The 21,551-nt window shown below is 34.6% G+C and overlaps 1 protein-coding gene across 1 annotated transcript in view; it reads right to left on the bottom strand.

The window, feature by feature from the left end:
• The window catches only part of milt (trafficking kinesin-binding protein milt), a 98,348-nt gene that overhangs the window by 73,735 nt on the left and 3,062 nt on the right, over positions 1 to 21,551 (bottom strand). The window contains exon 2 of the mRNA XM_046625148.1: positions 9,285 to 9,519. Coding sequence (XP_046481104.1) covers positions 9,285 to 9,519 — 235 coding nt within the window. The remainder of the gene's footprint in view (positions 1 to 9,284; positions 9,520 to 21,551) is intronic.

Raw genomic sequence — 21,551 nt, forward strand, 5'->3', positions numbered from 1 at the left:
AAATCCGTGAGTTCTATAAAAAGTCCCTGACCAACTAAAAAATTCCCTGACATTTCCCTGACTTTTCCCTGACATACAAAATTCCCTAACATTTCCCGGTTTTCCCGGTTTTCCAGACGAGTGGCCACCCTGCTAATGCGGACATGTTATTATCATTGAACGAAATGGTTCAACAAAAAAAAAAAAAAAAAAAAAACAAAACAAAATGGCGCAAAATGGTTACGCGTATCTAGTTTTTCCTAATTCCAACAATATTCGAACAGTTTTTTTTAACGATACCTGTTTTACTGAATTTTTCTAGTCGCTGTAACAAATGAAATTTTTCTCAGTGCACACCCACCTTATCGTTAGTTACCCGCAGAGTTAAATATTCCGTCAAATTGAAATGAGTATGTTTTTTCATGTATATAATTCAAGGTGACCAACCATCTGACAAGCCTGGAAATGCCAGGGAAAAAATAGAAGTATCAGTTTTGTTTTTATACTGTTATTAGAAATTTAAATACACCTTTGATTTGTGAAAAACTGATTCCTTTCCAAAATGACGAAGGATACAAAGGAAATAATATGATAATTTCAATCTGAAAGAACTAGAATACTTGGTAATTAGGTTGCGGAAAATGATGTAGAAAAACTGCGATTTGATAAAACCCACAAACGTCATGTAATTTATTTTATACAAATTAATGGCCGCCTCTGTAATATTTGAATGGGTAAAAAGTCAGACGATGTGATTCACATCTCAGACTTGAAGCAAATACTAATTTTTTAATCCTGTTCTGACAGACAAAAAAGAAGAAAAAATACATTTATCGGCCTAATTTTAACCCTTTATCCGGCATTGTGTCGTACATTTTTTACAAATTTAAATAACCTTCTCAATTTTCAACCGATTTTCAAAAAAATTTGTCGTCTCGTAAATGAATCATTGTGTCGTAAATAAAAAGTGTATTTCGCTTCGAATAATAGCATTAAAAAATAAAACTGATACTTCTATCTTTTCTCTGGCAGTTCCAAGTTTGTCAGATGGGCGCTGAACTTGAATTATGTACATAAAAAAAAAAAAAAAAAACCATACTTATTTCAATTTACGGAATATTGAACTCTGCAGGTAACCAACGATAAGGTGGGTGTGTGTTCAATGATAATAACATGTCCGCATTATCTATAAATCATTGAAGAATTTAGCGTTTGATCGTTAAATTCTAAATTTGTCGGTCTGGTGAAAGAACACAATTCGTGGGAACTTGGCAAACAACTAACGATGAAGTAACAGCCACGTGCTCGTCTGTCGGAAAGGAGAGAATTTAATCATAAATTTCATTCTCAAAATGATTTTTCAACAATGAATGATTACACCTTGGCAATAAAAGAGAATAATGTTGAATTCCGATAGAGGTTTGTGCGAAATCAAAAGTTTACCTACGATTTTTAATATGGCGACTAGGTTGAAAATAAAGTAACTAAAGTTAAGGTAACGTATGGTTGAAAAAAAAAAAACGATTTTTTTTTCATATATGCAAAATCCGGATATAATTTATTTTTCTATATACATCCTAGAAATATTTTTCTCGAAAAAAATTCCCCGGCTTTTCTCGTCAATAAATTCAGAATTCCTCAATTTGTTTTTTTTTTCACGAAACTTAACGTTGTTCAGTAGCTTTCGTGATCAAAAGCTCCGGGAATTGTGAATCTCCGATACGTAAATTTGGTTTCAAAAACACACAGTACTGCTTCGTTTGACATAAACAATTAGAAATTGAATAATATCATTTCGAAAAGTCAGCATGGCTGAATTTACGAAGCATAGTTAAGGTTTGTAATTAATTCGTAAAAAAAATTACGTTTTTTTTTCTTCTGGTCCATCATAATTCATTGCCTTTTCCCTGACTTTTCCGGACAGACAAAATTCCCTGACTATTCCTGATTTTCACGGTTACATTAACGTTACGAACTTCAACCCAGAATTCGTACAATTTTTGGAATCCGAAATTTTCCGACTTTTCAAGATATTCCGGCCTGAAATTAGAATATTTTTCACTAACCCGTCAATAAATATGTCCCGGATCAGTGACCAATGACATTTTTTTTCAAACATTAATACCAACACCCTCAATATTATCTAGTAACTAACTTACCCCGTCTGACTATCAATTTACAAACAACAGCCTGCGATTTTCCCCGAGGAAGAAAATAAAAAAGAAAAAAACGAAGAAAGAACTTTTGGTATTAATTAATATACCTGCATAGAATGCATGAAGTGGTGCGATGAATAAATTTTTAAGTCCAATTTTTTTCTCAACATTGATGGTACTTTGTATAGAAACCAAAAAATTCCAGTCTCGTTTTAAGAATTCTCTGATTTTTCCCGGCTTTCCCATTGCTTACGAATCCTGCACGAACCTCGATTGAAACAAGGTTCGAATAATTGCAATCGCATTCCTCAAAAGAGCGTTTTCATATCGATGAAAGAAATAAAGAAAATTACAAAACATGGCGACACGTATCTATCGTAAAATTCTAAAATTTGCACGATATAATTTTCACACCGTTACTGTTATCGGTTTTTATTATTATCATTATTATTATTATTAATATTCGAGGGTACCTCTGTACTTATAAACTGCAACGAAAATAGCAACACGCGAAAGATATACACACGTACAGTCCGCAAGGTAAAACTCGGCTTGGTTGGCCTATTTGCGACTATCGCCCCGAAGTCGTCGAAGTTATTTTGGTACGCTACGGCTGCTGCATGGCAGAGGTTCGTTAAAACTTGCCAAATATTGATGTCATCTACCAGAATTTTCGCTCGGCGAGTGTGTGTGTGTGTGTGTGTATATATATACATATGCATGGATGTAACACGCACGTGAATTTCTTATTTTCTCTCCCTTCTTCCTTTTTTTTTAATTTTTTTTTTTTGAATTCTAGCCAGGTCGTTGTCAAAACACCGATGCAATATATTAGCGATTAAAGAACACTGTTTTATATATACATGATCGAGGAACAAGGTTGATTGACCTCTTTTCTAGAAAATATTATATCAGTCGCGAAAGATGAGAAAATATTTATCGAATTATGGAAAATATGGCGAAAGAAATGTGCGTGTGTGTGTGCGTGTTTTTTTTTCTTCTTTTTATCCAAAGAAATCACATTCGATGATATAAATTGTTGTTTCGATCACGTTTTTTTTTTTTTTTTTTCGTTGAATCAATTAATCACATTTCTTTGGATCTGGTGCAAAGAAAATAAAAAATTCGCCATATTTTTTGAACAAGTGTCGAAAAAATTTCTTTTTTTCTCTTTATGCGTGGTAAGCATATATCAGAGTTACTTGAAGGTTTTCTTATTTCATCTGATCGACTTTGTACAGTTTTAAACAGAACTTCGTTAATGGATTCTTCTTTTCAATCGAGAATTGTCGGGCAATTCGAAATCGATACTTTTTCCGACAGACTTATTTTAGATAGTCGCAGATACGATGGAATATTTATCAAGTATAATGTATTCGTGAGATATAAAAATTTTCCTAAAAATATTTGTAAAAAAAATAAAAGAAAAAAAAAAAATCAAATGAAAGAAATCTTCGATATCGATTTTTCATTTGAGATAGTTTTTAAATGGTCAAAAATTTAGTAAATTCGTTCAATCCAATTCTGAGGTGAGTTGTTTCATTCATAAGATTATATATTGTTTAGAATTTCACTAAAACGCGCTTTCTTCTTATCACGATTGAGATACAATTCAATTTTTCACGATCACACTGACATCAATTTTGATCAAGGGACAGAAATATTGAATAGATTATCTGAAAAAATAATGTTTGAATTAATTTTCCGAACAGAAGAAAAAAAAAAAAAAAATTTTTAAAGCTATAATCGTGCAAATTATCTGTTAAATTTTCAACTACTTTAAACTGATTTGAAGTAAAAAATGAGAAATCGATAGCTAAACTGTAATTTTAATACCGGGTATTTCTTTATCTAGCATTTTCATAAAAAAACGATCATAGCTCACGAATATTTTAATTTGATGGAAATCCAATAAACGACTTTATCCTAATGAAATTGATAGCAAATTTTATCTGTAAAGTTTTAAAACCATTATCAACTTCAAATGAAATTCTAGATTAAAACAAAACGGAAGGGTACTTCAAGTTAATTCTCGATGAATTACAAATTCAGTAACTGATTTATCTTTTCAACAATAAGCGCAGTTTGTTTCAGTTGTCCAAAATTAAACAACAATACCGGAAGCTGTACAAGATACGAATTTGATAGGCACGTAATAATTTACAGATCTTTACTTTTACCTTGCTAAATTTACGCGTTTCCATACCTAATCTTTCCGTCACTTCTGATAAAAAATTATCAGATTCAATCTTTACATTATTCGCAATAGGTATACAATCACGAATTCCGGGAATATTTTACACTTGGAGCAATAAAAATGATAATAAAAATAACGATAATAATTATATAATGACTGGGAGATAAGTTATCAAAAATTGGACGTACGTCGTTCGGTTAATTTTAACTAATTACGGCACGAATACCTGCTCAACCAATTACGGAAGGTTCGAACAGATTATTTTTAGATTCCAATAATTTTCCTTCTATAGAACAGAGGCCAACAGACCTGAATTGTTTTTCAAGAATCATAAATCAAAGAATCGCGTAAAAATTCAAGATCCATGCGCAATTGAAATTTGGCTTATAATATTCAGTGAATTTGTGTTTGTACGAAATGTTCCTAAGGTGGAAAAAAAAAAAAAAAAAAAAAAAAATAATAGAACAGTACAACTTGATGTCTAGTAGAGTTGTTTAATTAAGGTAGTTTATACACTTTAATCAGTATTCTTATAGTGGATATTAATGACATTCATCTACTCGTGAGCCAAGAGAATTTTACTTAAATCTCCCGATAGAAAATCTTAAAATTACAAGCTTTAGCTCAGACATGAATTTTTCATTTCAAAGTGTTTCAAAGTTAAGAAATATCCATCAGATACGATCGATTTCATTCTAGCTTGGCTCATTTTGTTCAGTCCACTATCCTTCTTATTAACTTCACCGGGACGCAATTTTTTCATAACGTTTTGCTGTTCGATATTCAATTCTCTAAGATTACACGGACATAAATTTGCATCAACAAATATCAGTATTCAACTGATCGTGAGTATTGGGGAAAAAAAAACAAAAAACTTCAATCGTTACGGTGAAATTGTATAAAACAGTTGGCTAAACAGAAGAAATCAATTTTCAAACAACTTCGCAATGAAAAATTAATATCCAAGCCATAGCTTACAATTTTAAGATTTTTTTTTTCGGGAGATTCAAAGGACGTTTCTTTCACCCCACGAGTAAGTAAATTTTATTGATATACAAAGCGCGATTATCGCGTACGGAATTAATAAAGTACCAATTCAAAATGTTACGAACAAAACTTAACATCCGACCTAATTTCCCTCACAAATTCGTAATTGTATTTCAATTTTTTTCCTTTCCTACCTATATCGTTAATTCAACCCGTCCATCCTCAATATTCTCCTCATTCGATTTTTGTTTTACAATTCTCATTCGTTCGAAAATTGTTTTCACCGGACTGTACACGTGGCCATTCATCGCTCTCGCTTTTGCCCCACAAAAGAAAAAAAAAGAAAAGAGGAAAAAAAAATACATCTCCAGCGGAATTAGCGATCAGGTTAAATCACGAACCCTCGCCCATGGCGTGTAATTAGGCGCGTTGGTCTTCTTCCTTCCTCCGTGTGTTTCTTAATTGTACAACAAGTTGATCACCGAACTCCGTTTCGATTCTTCTTCTTTACTCGCGATACGAGAGAGTGGCGTAAGTTATACAAGTAACGCACAGTCTCCCAACATCCGACACGGTAACATCCAAACAAAGTACACGAACGATATATAAATAACGAATTTCCAACGAGATGTGAAAGCAAGTAAGTAAATAAGTAAGGAAGGTTGATCGTCGTCCAGGCAATGATAATAATAATAATTATGATGATGATGATGATGACGATACCGGAGACGGTGGGATGGCTACGGTAATGATGATGATGATGATGATGATGATGATGATGATGATGATGATGATGATGATGATGATGATGATTATGATGATGATGATGACGAGGGGAGCGCCGAGGAGCAGCCTGCATGGCACATTATCTCCCGCATAGCGAAGTAATCATCGTTTGCCACGGTGTCCAATGGCAGGCAGAGCGGCACATGCCTTTTCACACACGTATACGAAACCATGAAACTCCTCTGTCCGCATTATACTTCACCCACCGGTTCTCTTCTATAAAATCCACCGTATAAGCATTGAACAAGGGCAGTTTGCGGTGGAGCCTCTTTCTGGCAACTACTCTGACATTCGTCTTTGACATCTCCCTTTTTCTCTTTCTCTCTCTCTGTCTTAGTCCGAAGTGTATCGACGATAAGAACGTCGCGGAAGTGCGGTTGAGAGTTGCAGTTTTCAACATTTAGACGCGGATTAATTTACGGTACCCTGTGGTTTTTAAGAAAAGCTAATCGTTTGGCCGAAAGGCATCGGGGAGGAAAGGATGGAGGGTGAAACGTTTCGGTCGATCGTTGGTAATTTATGTCGTTGAAGGAACGAATCGAGGTGATATTTTTATATACCGGTGTTCGCCGCACGATAGAATATTATAGGAAGAAGGTGAAATAAAAACTCGTGTTGCAATGCTGATTGGACAGCGAATCAAGTGATTATCGTGTTAATTGATCTCGTCAAATCCGGCCGGTGTACGAGAATAGACGTGAAATTGGTGGGCCTGACAGATTTAGCGAACAGTTGTGCAATTTGTGCGTATTTTGGATTTTTTTTTAATTCGTATCGTGCAAATTGACGTGTCGTGAAAATTTTCAGGTCTTAGTAGTTGTTGTATTTAAAACAAGTCATTGATTTTTACTCTGTAATTGGTGAGTTGTGAGTGAATTCGAAACCTGTGAATTCTGGGACTGATGAAAAATTGACATGCTGTTTGAATGTTAAATACTGAATTTGAAGACTAAGATCAATTTCGGAAGGGAAAATTTCATTCCCATAACTTGGAAATTCTTTATTATAGGTATATCTAATGATTATTCTTCCGTCTTCTTCATTTAATCAAAGCGAAGGTAAACAAATTTTATATTAATTTACCGACAGCGATGATTGATTTAAACGAGCTTGATTTCAACGTTTATCCAGCGGTAAGGTTGAGTTTATTCGAATTGAATAAACGTTTATAGTAGGTCACGAGACATATTTAATAATTGAATTGAGTCGACTGAAAATATTTGTCGGTAAATAATCCTCAAAACACCATCTCAAAAATGTTTAAACCGAAAGTATTTATCGATATTTTCGTATAATTCTTTTAATCACGCAGAATATTTCCCATAAGGTTTTGTTTTTTTTTAAATAGCTTGAAAGTTTAGAGTTTCACAATAACGCGAACATCTTATATCAAAATATCAATCTGGATCAACAAATTCTCGTCTGTTTTAAAGTCGCACAAATTCACCGATCATTCCCTCGTGTTTTTCTACTTCTGATGTTTTTTTTTGTTTTGTTTTTTTTTTTTTTGAAATACAAGAAGGTAGATAATTTGTGAGAAATTCATACTTTTGTTGATTGTATAATTTTGTCATTGTTAAATATTCAGTCTTGCAACATTGAAGCGATGCCGATTGTGATCATGAAGAAAATCGTTGGCAATTTTTTACTCTTCAAAAAAAATAGTTTTTCCACTGATATTAACCATCGTAGGGTAAAACATTACAAATCTTATATTAGATTTTCAACAATCTGAAAGAAAGCATCGATCTCTAAGCATTTTTCATGATTTCGGTATATTTTTGTTTCTCTATTTTCAAATAAATTGACAACCGATTTGTTGTTAATTGAAAAAACTACTTTTTTCGAAACTTCAAGCATCGGAACTCAAATTTTATTCGTCCGATTGACTTGAAATTTGGTCAGATTCTTAATTATAGCAAAAAAAATCAAATGAACAGTTTTCAAAATCATCCGTTTGTTCTATAGACAATATTACAATCAACGCTGTGTCCAAATTTTAAGTCAATCGGACAGACAAATTTTGAGTTTTGATGTCCGCCGTACTGAAAAACATAGTTTTTTGTAGTAACAATAAGTTCGTTCTCAGTTGATATTTTTCGATAATGAAAAAAAAAAAAAAGAGAAAGTTCATAAAAACTTGCATCAAACGTGTGCAAAAATCTGACGCAAGAAGTCCTTTTAACACCCACATCAAAAAATATTGAAAAATCGATATAATTTTTTGGACCAAATCTTTATGCTAGTGCCTTGAGGTGAGACTTCGATGAAATTTTGGCAAAAAACGGTTTTTCAATTAACTCTATGAAAAAAAAGTCGTATAAGAGAATGCTTTTACCAATTTTTAGATTATGGTATTACAGGTCTTGAAAAAAATAAAATTTCAACCGCCTGCGATGAAAATGCACGATGCGCAAAAAATCTTTCGAATATTATCAATCACGAACATTGGACGACCGAAATCGTACCTATTTTAAGAATTATATTTTTTAAAACGAAAATGAAAACACCTAACGCAATTTGAGCTAGAAGGCTTTATTATACACAGTTTCAAGAACATTTCAGAATTTTTTCATCGAAATTAATAACAAAATGTCGGCACGGCGGATATAAGTAATGAACGACCGCGTTTTTAATCCGGTAACGCAGATTCCTCGGTCAACTTTTATCCGATCAACATGAAACTTGTATACAATCTTTAAAACTCGTTCATCGATTAAAGCTCGTGGCTATATTTTTGAATTTCGATCCTAAAATTTTTCTAAAAATTTTTCGTTAATACAATATATTTCAAATTGTTTTTTTTTTAACAACTGGGCTACGAATTTGAAACCGAAGAGGTGTTTTTAAATCAAAAAATTTCGTCTATCTGTTGGACAAGTTGGACAGTGATGTCGGAAGATGCGCCACCACAAAAGCCCTCAAGTTCGGAGTCGTTCGTTACTTATATCCGCCATGCTGCCAATTTGTTATTAACTTCAATGAGAAAATTCTAAAATGTTCTTGAAACTATATATAACGAAACCTTCGGACTCAAATTCCTCAAAGTGTTTTCATGTTCTTAAAAAAAAAAAAAAAAAAAAAAATTGTAAAAATAGTTACGATTTCAGATCGCCCAAGCTGCCCCCCCTCCCCCTCGAAATGTAGGTGCTAAGATTGATACTAAAAAGCCGACCGACCTGTAATCGTCTCGGCGTCGCAAGTGGATGGCGCAGGTCGAACGCGGATGGCGGCTGCGTTCAGCCTGCGTGCGACCTTCGGGCCGTGCAGGGAACTCCTGGTCCCTTCCAGGTTGGCGACGACGCGGTTATCAGCCTCCTGCAGGGCTATCGAGGCGGAGCGCTCTGGACCCGCGTCATCCTCGACGGAGGCCAGCTTGGACGCGTTGGCGACGCGGGCGTCCGCCTCACCTTCCTGAAAATCAATCATATTCCACCGTTATTTATTTTATTTTATTTATATTATTTAGGGAGATTTTATTTAGTTGGAATCGGAACAACTACGTGATTTTCATGAATTCCTTTACGCAGGTACATTAAATATTTATTTCCTAACTGAGTGCGCAAAATAGTATATTCCCGCACTAGTTCGAGCATTGAATCAAAGTCTTTAGTAACGCTGGAGGAAAAGATATTTCAATTAAATTTCCACACTAGTGCGGGAATATACTATTTTGCGCACTCATTCTGGCACACGAAATCGAATTCAGCAAGTATCGAACGTATTGAAATTTACGCGAAAGAAATACGTGATTTTTATGCATTTTTTTACCCAAGCACATTAAATATTTGTTTCCTAACTGAGTGCGCAAAATAGTATATTCCCGCACTAGTGTGAGCATTGAATCAAAGTCTTTAGTAACGCTGGAGGAAAAGATATTTCGATTAAATTTCCACACTAGTGCGGGAATATACTATTTTGTGCACTCATTCCGGCGCGCGAAATCGAATTTTGCAAGTATCGAAGGTATTGAAATTTACGTGAAAGAATTACGTGATTTTCATGAATTTTTTTACCTAAGCACATTAAATATTTGTTTCCTAACTGAGTGCGGAAAATAGTGTTTTCCCGCACTAGTGTGGGCATTGAATCAAAGTGTTTAGTTACATTAGAAGAAAAGATATTTCGATCCAATTTCCCCACTAGTGCGAGATTGTAATATTTTGCGCAGTCATTATGGCATGCGAGATCAAATTTTGTAAGTATCGAACGTATTGAAATAAGACGAAAGTATCTAGTTACGCGACAGGAAAAGATATTTTAGTTTAAATTCCGCACTAGAGCGGTATCGTAATATTTAGCGCACACATTTGGGTACACAAAATCGAATTTTGCGCACTCAGTTAGGAAATAAATAAGACGTGCATCACGTGAGCATAGGTGTTTCCCGCACTCATTTCTTTTGTCGCCGTCGCTATTTTCGGATGACAAACTCGACTTGTGTGGGAATGACCTATTTTGCGCACTAGTTGCGCAATCTATTAATTAAAAAGCTTTCAATGGCATTGAAAAATTGATGCCTCAAGTAGGTATTTGTAAAATTTTGTCGTAATGAAATATCAAGGATTAGAGAAACCTGTTTTGAACCTATTTTTGCAGTGGCAATGATAACTCCAGAACCGTATTTGAAACTAGAACCTCAGGACATTATTTCAATTAATGTATTGCGTTGTGAAGGGTCTTATCGAAGGATTTGTTAGAATTTCAATTTTTTTTTTTTCAATACAACGATTTTAAAAAAACAAATAACTTTTTGGGCTGCTAATTTTTTTTTTTTTGTTTTTAATGCAATGAAAACCAATTTTTTCAAGAAAATAAAAAATCCTTCGCTCAGACACTTCAAAATGCAATACACCGTTATAATCTCCTGTGATTCAGATTTTAGATAAACGGCTCCAGTTTTATCACAACCACCGCAAAAAAAAAAGACGTTGCCGGAGAAAAGATATATTTCCTAGACGTTTTTATATTTTATCTAATGAAATGTTTTTTTACAAGTACCTCAAAAGATGTACTTTTCAATATCGTAAAAATCTTTTCGATAAAAATTTATTCAACCAAATGAAAAAATCCAGAAATATTTGAGATTTAATTAAGAAATAATTCAGATAAAAATATTCATTTAAAAATACAAACAGATTTGCTAGAAAAAAGCTCAACAACTTTTCAGACATCGTACTATTCTGCCGTTTTTTTTTAAAATATCTCAATTTTTTGTTAACATAACTGCACGTTATAAACAATTTCTATAAATCTTAGCTTCGTTTTGTTTTTCTGTATCTTGGACGGATCGCCAAAATTTTAATTCCTACTCATCTCTTATAAGAAATATATTGATTTTATGAAAAATTCATGTGAGGTGATTTGTGTCGAATTGAATTCGTTTACAAACGAACCAGCTATTCGTTGTCGTCTGACAAACTTATACTAATTTGGCATTACATAATGCATTAGGGTGCTTGAAAATTTAACTTGCCATAGATTATTTATCACTGAACTATTTAGATTAAAGTTTTGTTTATGTATTCGTTTTAACAATTTTCAAATGAAGCATACTACTGATTTCCTGACTCACTGTTTTCTGCTACATATACATATATTTCTGTGTTTAATTTTTCTCGATCATTACTGTTAGTGACATGTTTTTGAGCGAAGATGCGCCTCCAACGTCTGTGTGAATTGTGATCAATAATTTAGGATAAAACGGTAATAATTTTATCTTCCTAATCAACACAATAAAGCCACGCACCGCACATCGATCGATCAAACATATCGTGTATCTAGCAATAAATAAAACCTGTCGTAACGTAATGAGAATTTACAGAGAAGTGATTTTAAGGGTGATTGAAAACTTTTTCACGCCTGCGCAGCGATAATTAATAATTAAAAAAAAAAAGAAGTCGATCTGGGCGTTGTCCAATTTTTGCATTGATTCGTTAGATTTTTCGGATGAATTGCAAAGGTTGAAACAATTTGACTAGCAAATATATTTTCAGCAAGTTGATAAGATGAGAACCTGATTCTTTGGCTGTTTCAAAAAAAATTTTTTACAACTCTTTGTCAGGTAAATAAAATTTGAAAATGATTAACTAAACGGTTTGTCTCATATTTATCAAATATTTAAATTCGAAGCTGAGGATAACGAATCCAAATTCGATTTATTATTTTTATTTTAAAAATTATACAACAAGCTAAGATATTTCTAAGAATTCGATTTCCATATCATTTGCCAAAGTTTAAGCTGTAAATTATGTACTAGAAAAAGGATATTTTGAATTACGTGATACTTCGATTCAATTTGACGATTAATTTTTATTCACCTCCGAGAAAAAGAACAACAACTTTATTTACAGGGTGTCTACAGAGTTTGTATTCAATATTCACGATTTAATTCAAAGACATTCTTGATGACTTTAATCATCTACTTCATTTCTTTAAATCGACTCGAAATGTTTAACCAGTATTATTAAATAATATTTCGCTCCGATCGTGCGGGATCGAGTAATAAATTCACAGACATCGTCAAGTCATCGTGCTTACACTGAGAAAAATTTCATCAGTCATAGTAACTAGAAAAATTCAGTAAAACAGGTATCGTTAAAAACAACTGTTTGAATATTGTTTGAATTACGAAAAACGAGGTACGCGTAACCATTTTGCGCTATCGTCGATCCTTTTTTGGTAATTGAAACGCAAAATCAGTTTCTTCGGTTTACTCTACTTTTTTAGTTAAGCATTAAATATTCGCATCAGTTACAAGAAAATCTAGTAACAGTGATGATAATGCGAAAGAATGGTAACAAATACCAGACTTTCCGGTAAAAGCTGCAAAACTAATTTTCATTTTCTACCTAGAACTATATTTTCCGATTTTGGTAAAAAATGAAAATAGTTAAGGACCGAGCGGTAACCGGAACTAAAAATTTCTCTCAGTGTAAGAAAGAAAGGAAAAAGCGAATCGTGGCGCGTATTTTCCGGCCGTACAGAGATGCATCGATAAATCTTGTGAATGAAATCTTGGCTAAGGTCGCCGACGAACGGAATTCCAGCTTACGAGGCTCGTCCCACCCTCCGAGTTCAGTGGGTGTAAACTGCAGGGGTGGTCGAGAATCGATACGAACGACGCCGACGCCGCGACGCGACGACGCTATGTTCGAATGGTCAGGGATTTGGGGAACCAAGAACCCGAGCAAATGACGGAGGGTCCAACATCGCGGTTTTTTACACAGTTTCGTTATTCATTCCTGTCATTTGGTCAATTTTCGAAAGCTTGAATACTCGATTTTTGACTTATCCGTGGTAGATGAATTGATTTCGATCGATTGATCGATACTCGGATCGATACTTGATCGAATTAGTCGAACTAATCGGTTCAAAAATTGAATCGTACGAAAGCTTGAATTTTTTTTTTAAATCTCTAATAATTTACCGACAAGTTGATCAGAACTGCAATTCTTTTAAATTACTCAAGTAAATTTCAAACGAAACAGCGATTAAAATTAATTCCGCTATTGCAGATGCAACAAATTTTGTCGATCAGTAGGTAAATATAATCGGACGGTATTTTTTTTTTTTTATTTACCTTAATATATTTCACCGATCTGATAGAAAGTATGATGGATTGAAATTGATACTGAAAAAATTACCCGAGTCGTGAAAATGATGATACAAGTATATTAATTTTGTTCAAATATCGTCAGTAGTGAAAAAGTATTCGTACTTTTTTTAAACGCGAGAAAATTTTTCGCGTGGAATGTATTGTATGACATTTTTTCCGTACCTGCGGGGTTATTGTATTTAGTATTATAGTATGTTTTAACATATTCAACCAAAGACGGTAATTTCATTGATTTGAGGAGAAAAGAAATAATTTTACAGAAATAATACTGGATCGAAACTTAGATACTGTCAAAATATTTGACAAGCGTTGATAAAACGTATATAAATAGAAATGACCGATTCACAACTTTTTAGATAACAAAGTTGGGTAACTTATGCAATTTCACATGTAATACATATTATCTGGTAAAATCACGCGGTTTTACACAATTTCGAATCCTCTCTATGATTCAAAATATATTAGGGTGGTTAAATAGATTTTTTTTTTTTTTTTTTTATTACGCACTCAACCCTTTAAATGTTAGCGTTTTGTAGAAAAAAAATCCTCCCAAAAGATAGCTTCTCCAACTCAAGTCTAACAGATCGCTCTTTTAATTTTTATGTCCCATTCATATAATACATACAGTAACCCGTAAGTCATAATAAAATCTAGATTTTTTTTGGACTAAAATAAAAAACGTGAACATCTGAATTAATAACTTAAATTCAAATGTCACCTAAGATCACTTTCAATAGGATTAAATTAATTATTTACTTACTAACAATAATAAACGTCTCTCGATTCAAATATTTTTCCGTATAAAATAGATCTGGCAACAGCGCATCTAACAGCTGTACGTTTTTTTTTACCAGTGTTTAGTCGAATTTTAATAACAAATTTACAAAATTAGTAATGAAATAACTCAATTTCGACACAACGGACGTTTTGCAAAGAAGAAAATTATAAAATGGAAAGGTTTTTTTTTTATTCTACGTTGCCACACTTTCACGAGTCAGATATGATATTCAATTTTAAGTATGGCTGACTGATATTTTGTAATTTTTTGTACATTTGGATTAAAATGTTTACAAAACAACACGTCAGAATACGTTTTTCATCATTTTTGCGTGATCTAAGAGAATTGATTAATATGAATTACAGTTTTTTGTACGTTTATCTTCAGCAGTTGTGGTTAAATTCTATCAATAATGTTGGATTATTGTATACAAGATAAAGATCCAATTTTGAACAATTGATTACACAAAAACAACACGTCAGATCATTCTCAAAATATTATTGTATACGTATTTAATAACGATTAACAACACGTCATAGATTCAACTTTTCATCTTTACATTGCTCTAATGTCTAAACAATCTTAAAATAGCGATCTGTTAGACTTGAGCTAGAGAGCTCATATTTTGGAGGATTTTTTTGCTTTTTTTGTATCAAACACTAACATTTTATGGGGTAAGAAAGAAAAAAAAAACCTTTTTTCTCAACCACTCTCACATATATACAGATAGGGTAGGTAGATCAGGTACGAAAATTCTGCTTTGGCTGCGATTTTGATATATTATCACGTGTAATAAGATACGCGAGTATCCCCCAAAAATTTGGATAACTTACAAATTTATCGTTTACAAAAAAAGATATCAGATTTTTAGCAATTGATATTGTCGTTGAGAAAAAGATACACTGTACGTACAATCCATAGTATTTTTTTTTTTTTTGTGTAAAATAAAGTCTGATCTTTCGAAATGTGAAATTCATTTGCGGACAGACAGATTTCTAGCAAAATCATGAAAACACGTTTCTTGTAAAAAAAAAAAAAAATAAACAAACAAGACACAAAGGATTTTTTCAGACTTGCCCGAACAGAAATAAAGCCATAATTTCAACGATACCATCGAAAAATTGGAAACTTTTCCGTAACGACCCCGAGTTTTCAAGTGAGGATTTCAGCATGAAAATGTTATAAATTTCGGCATCCAATTGCCAGATCGAACCGAATTAAACACACCCGAACAACGTGTGTTGTAAATTGTATGAATGAAACGAACGCGCCATTTGTAAATCGGTTTATAAAAATTCACGACCCGGTCTACGAGTCTCCACGTGTTTCCTCCGGTCGGACGAGCGAATGCGAGAACGTTGACAGAATTCATAATTGAGGGAATTACAACGATGGCGCGGGTACATCGACCATGATGAATCATTATTGGTCTCGACTTACGTTCTATCTCAGCTGAGAACGAGGGTTACTGACGCCGGAAACACGCGTGACGCACGCACTATGGTGTACCAGTATATTATCGAGTCTGCCGATGTCCGAGAGCAACAAGCGTACAATTGGCCGCAGTGATTCTGAGCTGAGTAATTTTTTGCGAGTCCGTTACGTTGGCAATGCCGAATCAGACCGCAGCGCCACCGGCGGCTAAATCTTTGTAAACGTAACACAACCCATGACTGTGAAATCTAACCTAAACATGCTAAATTCAACGGTCACGACGGACAGGGTGACTCATCTGCGTTCACCTTACGGATGTGTAACACAACCCATGACCGTAAAATCTAACCCAAAAGTAAGAATTCTACAGTCACGGGTTACGTTATGTTGTGTTTGGAAAAATTGAGCCTGTTTCGCAGCTGACCGCTAGTGGCGTTGCGGGTTGATTCGGCATTGCCAACGTGACCGACCCGTGGAGAAAATTAGCCGTCTCAGAATCACTGTGGCCAAGTGTACATTACGGAGCAGGAGTTTTGAAGGCAAACCGGTTCAATGAATATTTACGGATGAATGGGACCCACGGTCTGGAGCAAAAGTTCGGAAACGAGAGAAAACCGTTCAAAGAATCTCAAGCAAAGATATTTGAGCCGGTGATGGTGAACAAGAATGAAACAACACAGTTACTATATGGCAGAAATCAATTCTCGAGAATAACTTGAGAGGTTTTATAGTGACGATGTTAAAAATGATTAAGCATCAATTATTGGTTGTGAAAAAATTATTATTCCATATATTTTGTCCCAAGTTCTGTACAATATGAGAAAAATCCGATTGAAATCTTCAAGAGCATCGAAGATACAACGTTTGACGAAAGCAATATTTTTTGTCAACTTTTGGCCAACAACGGCTCAATTATTGCACATTAAATTACAATCAGGATTGCAAAGGAAAAACAAGGCAACCGGAAAAGATTTATTTTTTAAATCTGAAGCAATTTCTCAAACGTTTTGCCAAACGTAATACAGTTCACAAATAACGCCTTGTCATTTAGGCATTATATTATTCCGAGTGGAAATTGATTCAGGTGCTGCAGGATCAGCATGAGTTGCAAAATCTGATTATTATGGTTCTCTGTCAAAAATGAATAACAAATCAACTGCAAATATATTACATGCAGAATTAATTCTTATTAGTATTAGTTTTGTTCCCCTCTCAAGCAATGAATAGACACTTCCTTTATCTGTCATTCGGATTGTTTTCAAGGCTTATTCAATGTCCGATATAAGAACGATCAAATTTGTTACTTGCAAAAATTTATCATTCACGATTTGAACATATACATTTCTGCACCGAGATTTTTATCTCGATCGAATATGTACGACGATATGCGGTCGAGTCAAGAACACTTTCGAGAATATTTGATACAATTAATGCACACATAATGACATTATCCAATGTGCAAACATAGCTTGCATAATTAGTTTCGAATATCATGTCAACACGATTCTAAAATGAATACAAGGCCGAAGTTAGTATTCTTATTTTTACAGTGACTTCGAAGGATCTAAGATTCCAAAAGAAGAGTATGTTTCTTTTTTTTTTTTATCACAGTTTACTGAATTTTAAACAGTTCCAAAATCGCGAAGTAAGGATTTTTCCTCAGCATAAATCGTTATTAACTTCAACTTGATAAATGAAGCACACACACCTTCCTAAGCATTCCCAATTACGGGTCCCGTCAAGTCCACCATAACGCATAACTGGAGCAAGTGGCGTTAAAATACCGTCGGAACATGGCTGCGGCATACGAATCACGACATGAGCTAGAAATTGAAATTCACGCGCCAGCGAAATGTTGGAGAACATCTCAACGCGGAGTTTCGGTGCATTTCTGCGTCCGTTTTGGCCGAGAAATAGAGAAGTATGGTGTAAGTGACTGCGTTGGCTGCCCGCGAATGAGTCAATACCATTTATACTGCAGGACGAAACGGTGCGTTAGGATTTATTGTTAGACTTGGATAGTGGATCTGCTTATAAATAGAGTCAACGAACCGAAAGTTCGGTGAGTAATTCACGCTGCAAGTTCATGCTTCGGTGGTACCTTGCACCTTCGTTAATTATTCCTAACCTCAAGTGCAACGTGTTCAATTAATTCCAGCGTGCGTTGAATTCACATAAGAGATGATGCTGAAGTTTCTATCTTGACGCATTTTTTTTTTTTTTTTTTTTTGGTAAAAGGTTTGAAGGCGATTCAATAGCTCCGTTTCGTTATCCGTTTCGATTCCGGAATATCTTGTTGGAATTAGAAGTTAGACGTCGATATCGAACTTGACCACTTTTCTAAAGCTGGTTTGGTGAACAAATTCTGCTAGCACAAATCTAATCTAAGAGTTTCTGCACGCGTAATTCAAAGGATAGTGAATTGCGTTGCATTATTCGTAGACTGATTGATAAACTGGATCAAAATTCTGTAGGGAAAAAAGTACAAGAATTGGTTCAAATGCCTTTGATAAATGTTAGCGGAGTGTTATTGCCGAAGAAATTGAGTCTTATGGGAGAATTGCTCTTGGAAAACCTTCTTTGTCATAATAATGGATGTTTATTTGCCTGAAATAGGATTAAAAGTAATAATACTGCAAGCAATTAGTTAATTGGTTTCAAGGAAGAGAGATACGTGAGATTGGGTTCAACTTTTGTAGAATCAAGTTTGAGTTGAGATATCCAGTTGAAATAATTACTGTTTGGGCAGTGATGATATGCGAATAATTATACCTAATTGTCCCAAACGTTACTTCATAATTCGATCAGTATCAACGAACAATCAGTAACGCGTATTCTGTGTAATATCCTCGAAGAACCCAAAAATTTTAATGCAACTACGAAAGAGTCGAATCGTCAAAATATGAATATTTTTCACTTTACTACTTTTTACCGGGTGGGTCGATTACACTGCGTCGATTGAACGTACACCTGGCTTTATGACTGTAAGATTTCAAAAAACTTCTTGAAGTCAATTGACTGCGTGTGACTTCAAGTGACTCCAACGACTTTAGGTGACTTCATGTGACTTCAAGTAACTCCACTGACTTCAATGATTCTATGTGACTTCATGTAACTCCACTGACTTCAAATGACTTCAAGTGAATTGACTGCTTTTGCTGACTTCACTGACTCTACGTGACTTCAAGTGACTTTGAGCAACGTGTACACCGGATTCCAGAAATGGTTGACCCCTCGTTTCAAGTGACTTTATGAGACTTGGAATGACTTCATCGACTTCATGTGACTTCAAGTAACTGCACTGACTTCAATGATTCCATGTGACTTCAAGTGACTCCAATGACTTTAGGTGACTTCACGTGACTTCAAGTAACTCCACTGACTTCAATGATTCTATGTGACTTTATGTGACTCCACTGACTTCAAATGACTTCAAGTGAATTGACTGCTTTTGCTGACTTCACTGACTAGACGTGACTTCAAGTGACTTTGTGCAACGTGTCCACCGGATTTCAGAAATGGTTGACCCCTCGTTTCAAGTGACTTTATGAGACTTCAAATGACTTCATCGATTTCATGTGACTTCAAGTAACTCCACCAACTTCAATGATTTCACGTGACTTCACGTGGCTCCACTGACTTTAGATGACTTCAGATGACTTCAAGCGAATTGACTGCTTTTACTGACTTCACTGACTCTACGTGACTTCAAGTGACATTGAGCAACGTGTACACCGGACTTCAGGAATGGTTGACCCCTCGCTTCAAGTGACTTCATGAGACTTCAAATGACTTCATTGACGTCATGTGATTTCAAGTGACTCCACTAACTTCAGGTGACTTCAAGTGAGTTTGAGCAACGTGTACACCGGTCTTCAGAAATGGTTGACCCCTCGCTTCAAGTAACTTTATGAGACATCAAATGGCTTCACTAACTCCATTGACTTCAGGTGACTTCATGTAACTTAAAGTGATTCCACCTACTTCAGATGACTTCAATTGACGTCAAGCGAATTCCCTGATTTGACTGACTTCACTGACTCTACGTGACTTCAAGCGACTTCGAGCAACGTGTACACCGGACTTCAGAAATGGTTAACCCCTCGCTTGTTACTAAATTTCGAGCAGAGAATTCTATAAATTATCTAAACGTTACCAACTTCAAGCTCATTTTCTGGAGAAAGAGACCTGCAGCATCCGTGTCCAGCCTAGATATTAATACGAGACATAAAATTAAGCCGCGTCTATTCTGGTCGAGCGGCGGCGCCGCAGCGATGGAATTCCAAAAAAGAAACAAAAAAAAAACAAAAATTCAAGAGAACGAACCAAAAAACGGAATAAAAACCTGCCGCCGACTATTCCTATTCGTGTAAAGTGCGACGCCCTGAGCTCTCTGACGAATTCTTCCTCGTCTGATCTCGGGATGTTATAAGTGGGCACCGGCAAGGAGGAAAGGGTGCTCTAATTGTCTAGACGCCGCCACTCGGTGACGTGAGCAAAAATTTGTGGACATGCAGCGCATCGCCTGATTTTATACGCGCTTTCGCAAACCGGATGTCGCTTTGCCCATTTTCCTTTTTCAATACTACGTTTCTCTTTTTTAGTAGCGTATTTTCATACCCTCGGGAAATATATGACGTTATGGTTAAAGGGAGGAATTTATATGCACCGTGACTTTTGAAGATTTCGCGTGTTTCACTGCAATGAGAGATATTTTCGAGATAGTATTATTACTGTTAGACAGTACTCGACTAAATCGAAATATGTTTAATTTTGGGTAGAGGATGAATATTAGTTTCGTAGCTGTAATCAGAAAATCATATTATCCGTTAGTATAATTTGATATTTGTGCAACAATAAACTGATTCTAAGGCCTTGTATAGCTGAAAAAAATGTAGTAAACTAAATAAACAGATTTTAATAATGCAGTGATGTAGTTCTGACAACTGGAATTACAGTAAATGGTCACTTGTACTAGATTTTATCGTAATGTTAACAATTTTTATGCCGTCAGTGTGACGATGTCCATTTTTTACTAAAATTATCTAGCAGCTGTAACAAATGAAATGTTTCATAGAATAGAAAGTTTTGGATTCCACAGCTTGAGCTTAATTATTTCGAAAGTCTTTGTTTACTTCTACAAGCTTTTTTCTATAAAAATTCTCAACTTTCATATTTTTTGTTCATAAAAGGCATCGTTATTAAACTAATATACGAAGAAATGATATTCATATTGATTATAATATAATAGATAATGATTTCGTTCACCATTATAAATGAAGCATTTTCTTCTATATCATTCGAAAGAATTGATTATCTTCAGTAAATAAATAAATCAATTCACACATAGAGACTATCCACGTATAATATTTTACACATTTATTTATATTATAATTTTTTATTTCAATCACCACGATAACTTTAAACCTAAGGTCTAGACTTGATCTGAAGATTTGTAATATTTATTGCGCTTGATTCACAATTCATGAAACATGAGCAACACGCGGAAATAAGATTCGTATTTCACTTGTTACAAAGACGCCGAGCCGCAAAAATTAGATCACAAATTTGGCTATCATCTATTTTCACTCTCACCGGTGAGTTTATTTTCTCATC

This window comes from Neodiprion pinetum, chromosome 5, assembly GCF_021155775.2.
Source record: "Neodiprion pinetum isolate iyNeoPine1 chromosome 5, iyNeoPine1.2, whole genome shotgun sequence".
Classification (NCBI taxonomy): Eukaryota; Metazoa; Arthropoda; class Insecta; order Hymenoptera; family Diprionidae; genus Neodiprion; species Neodiprion pinetum.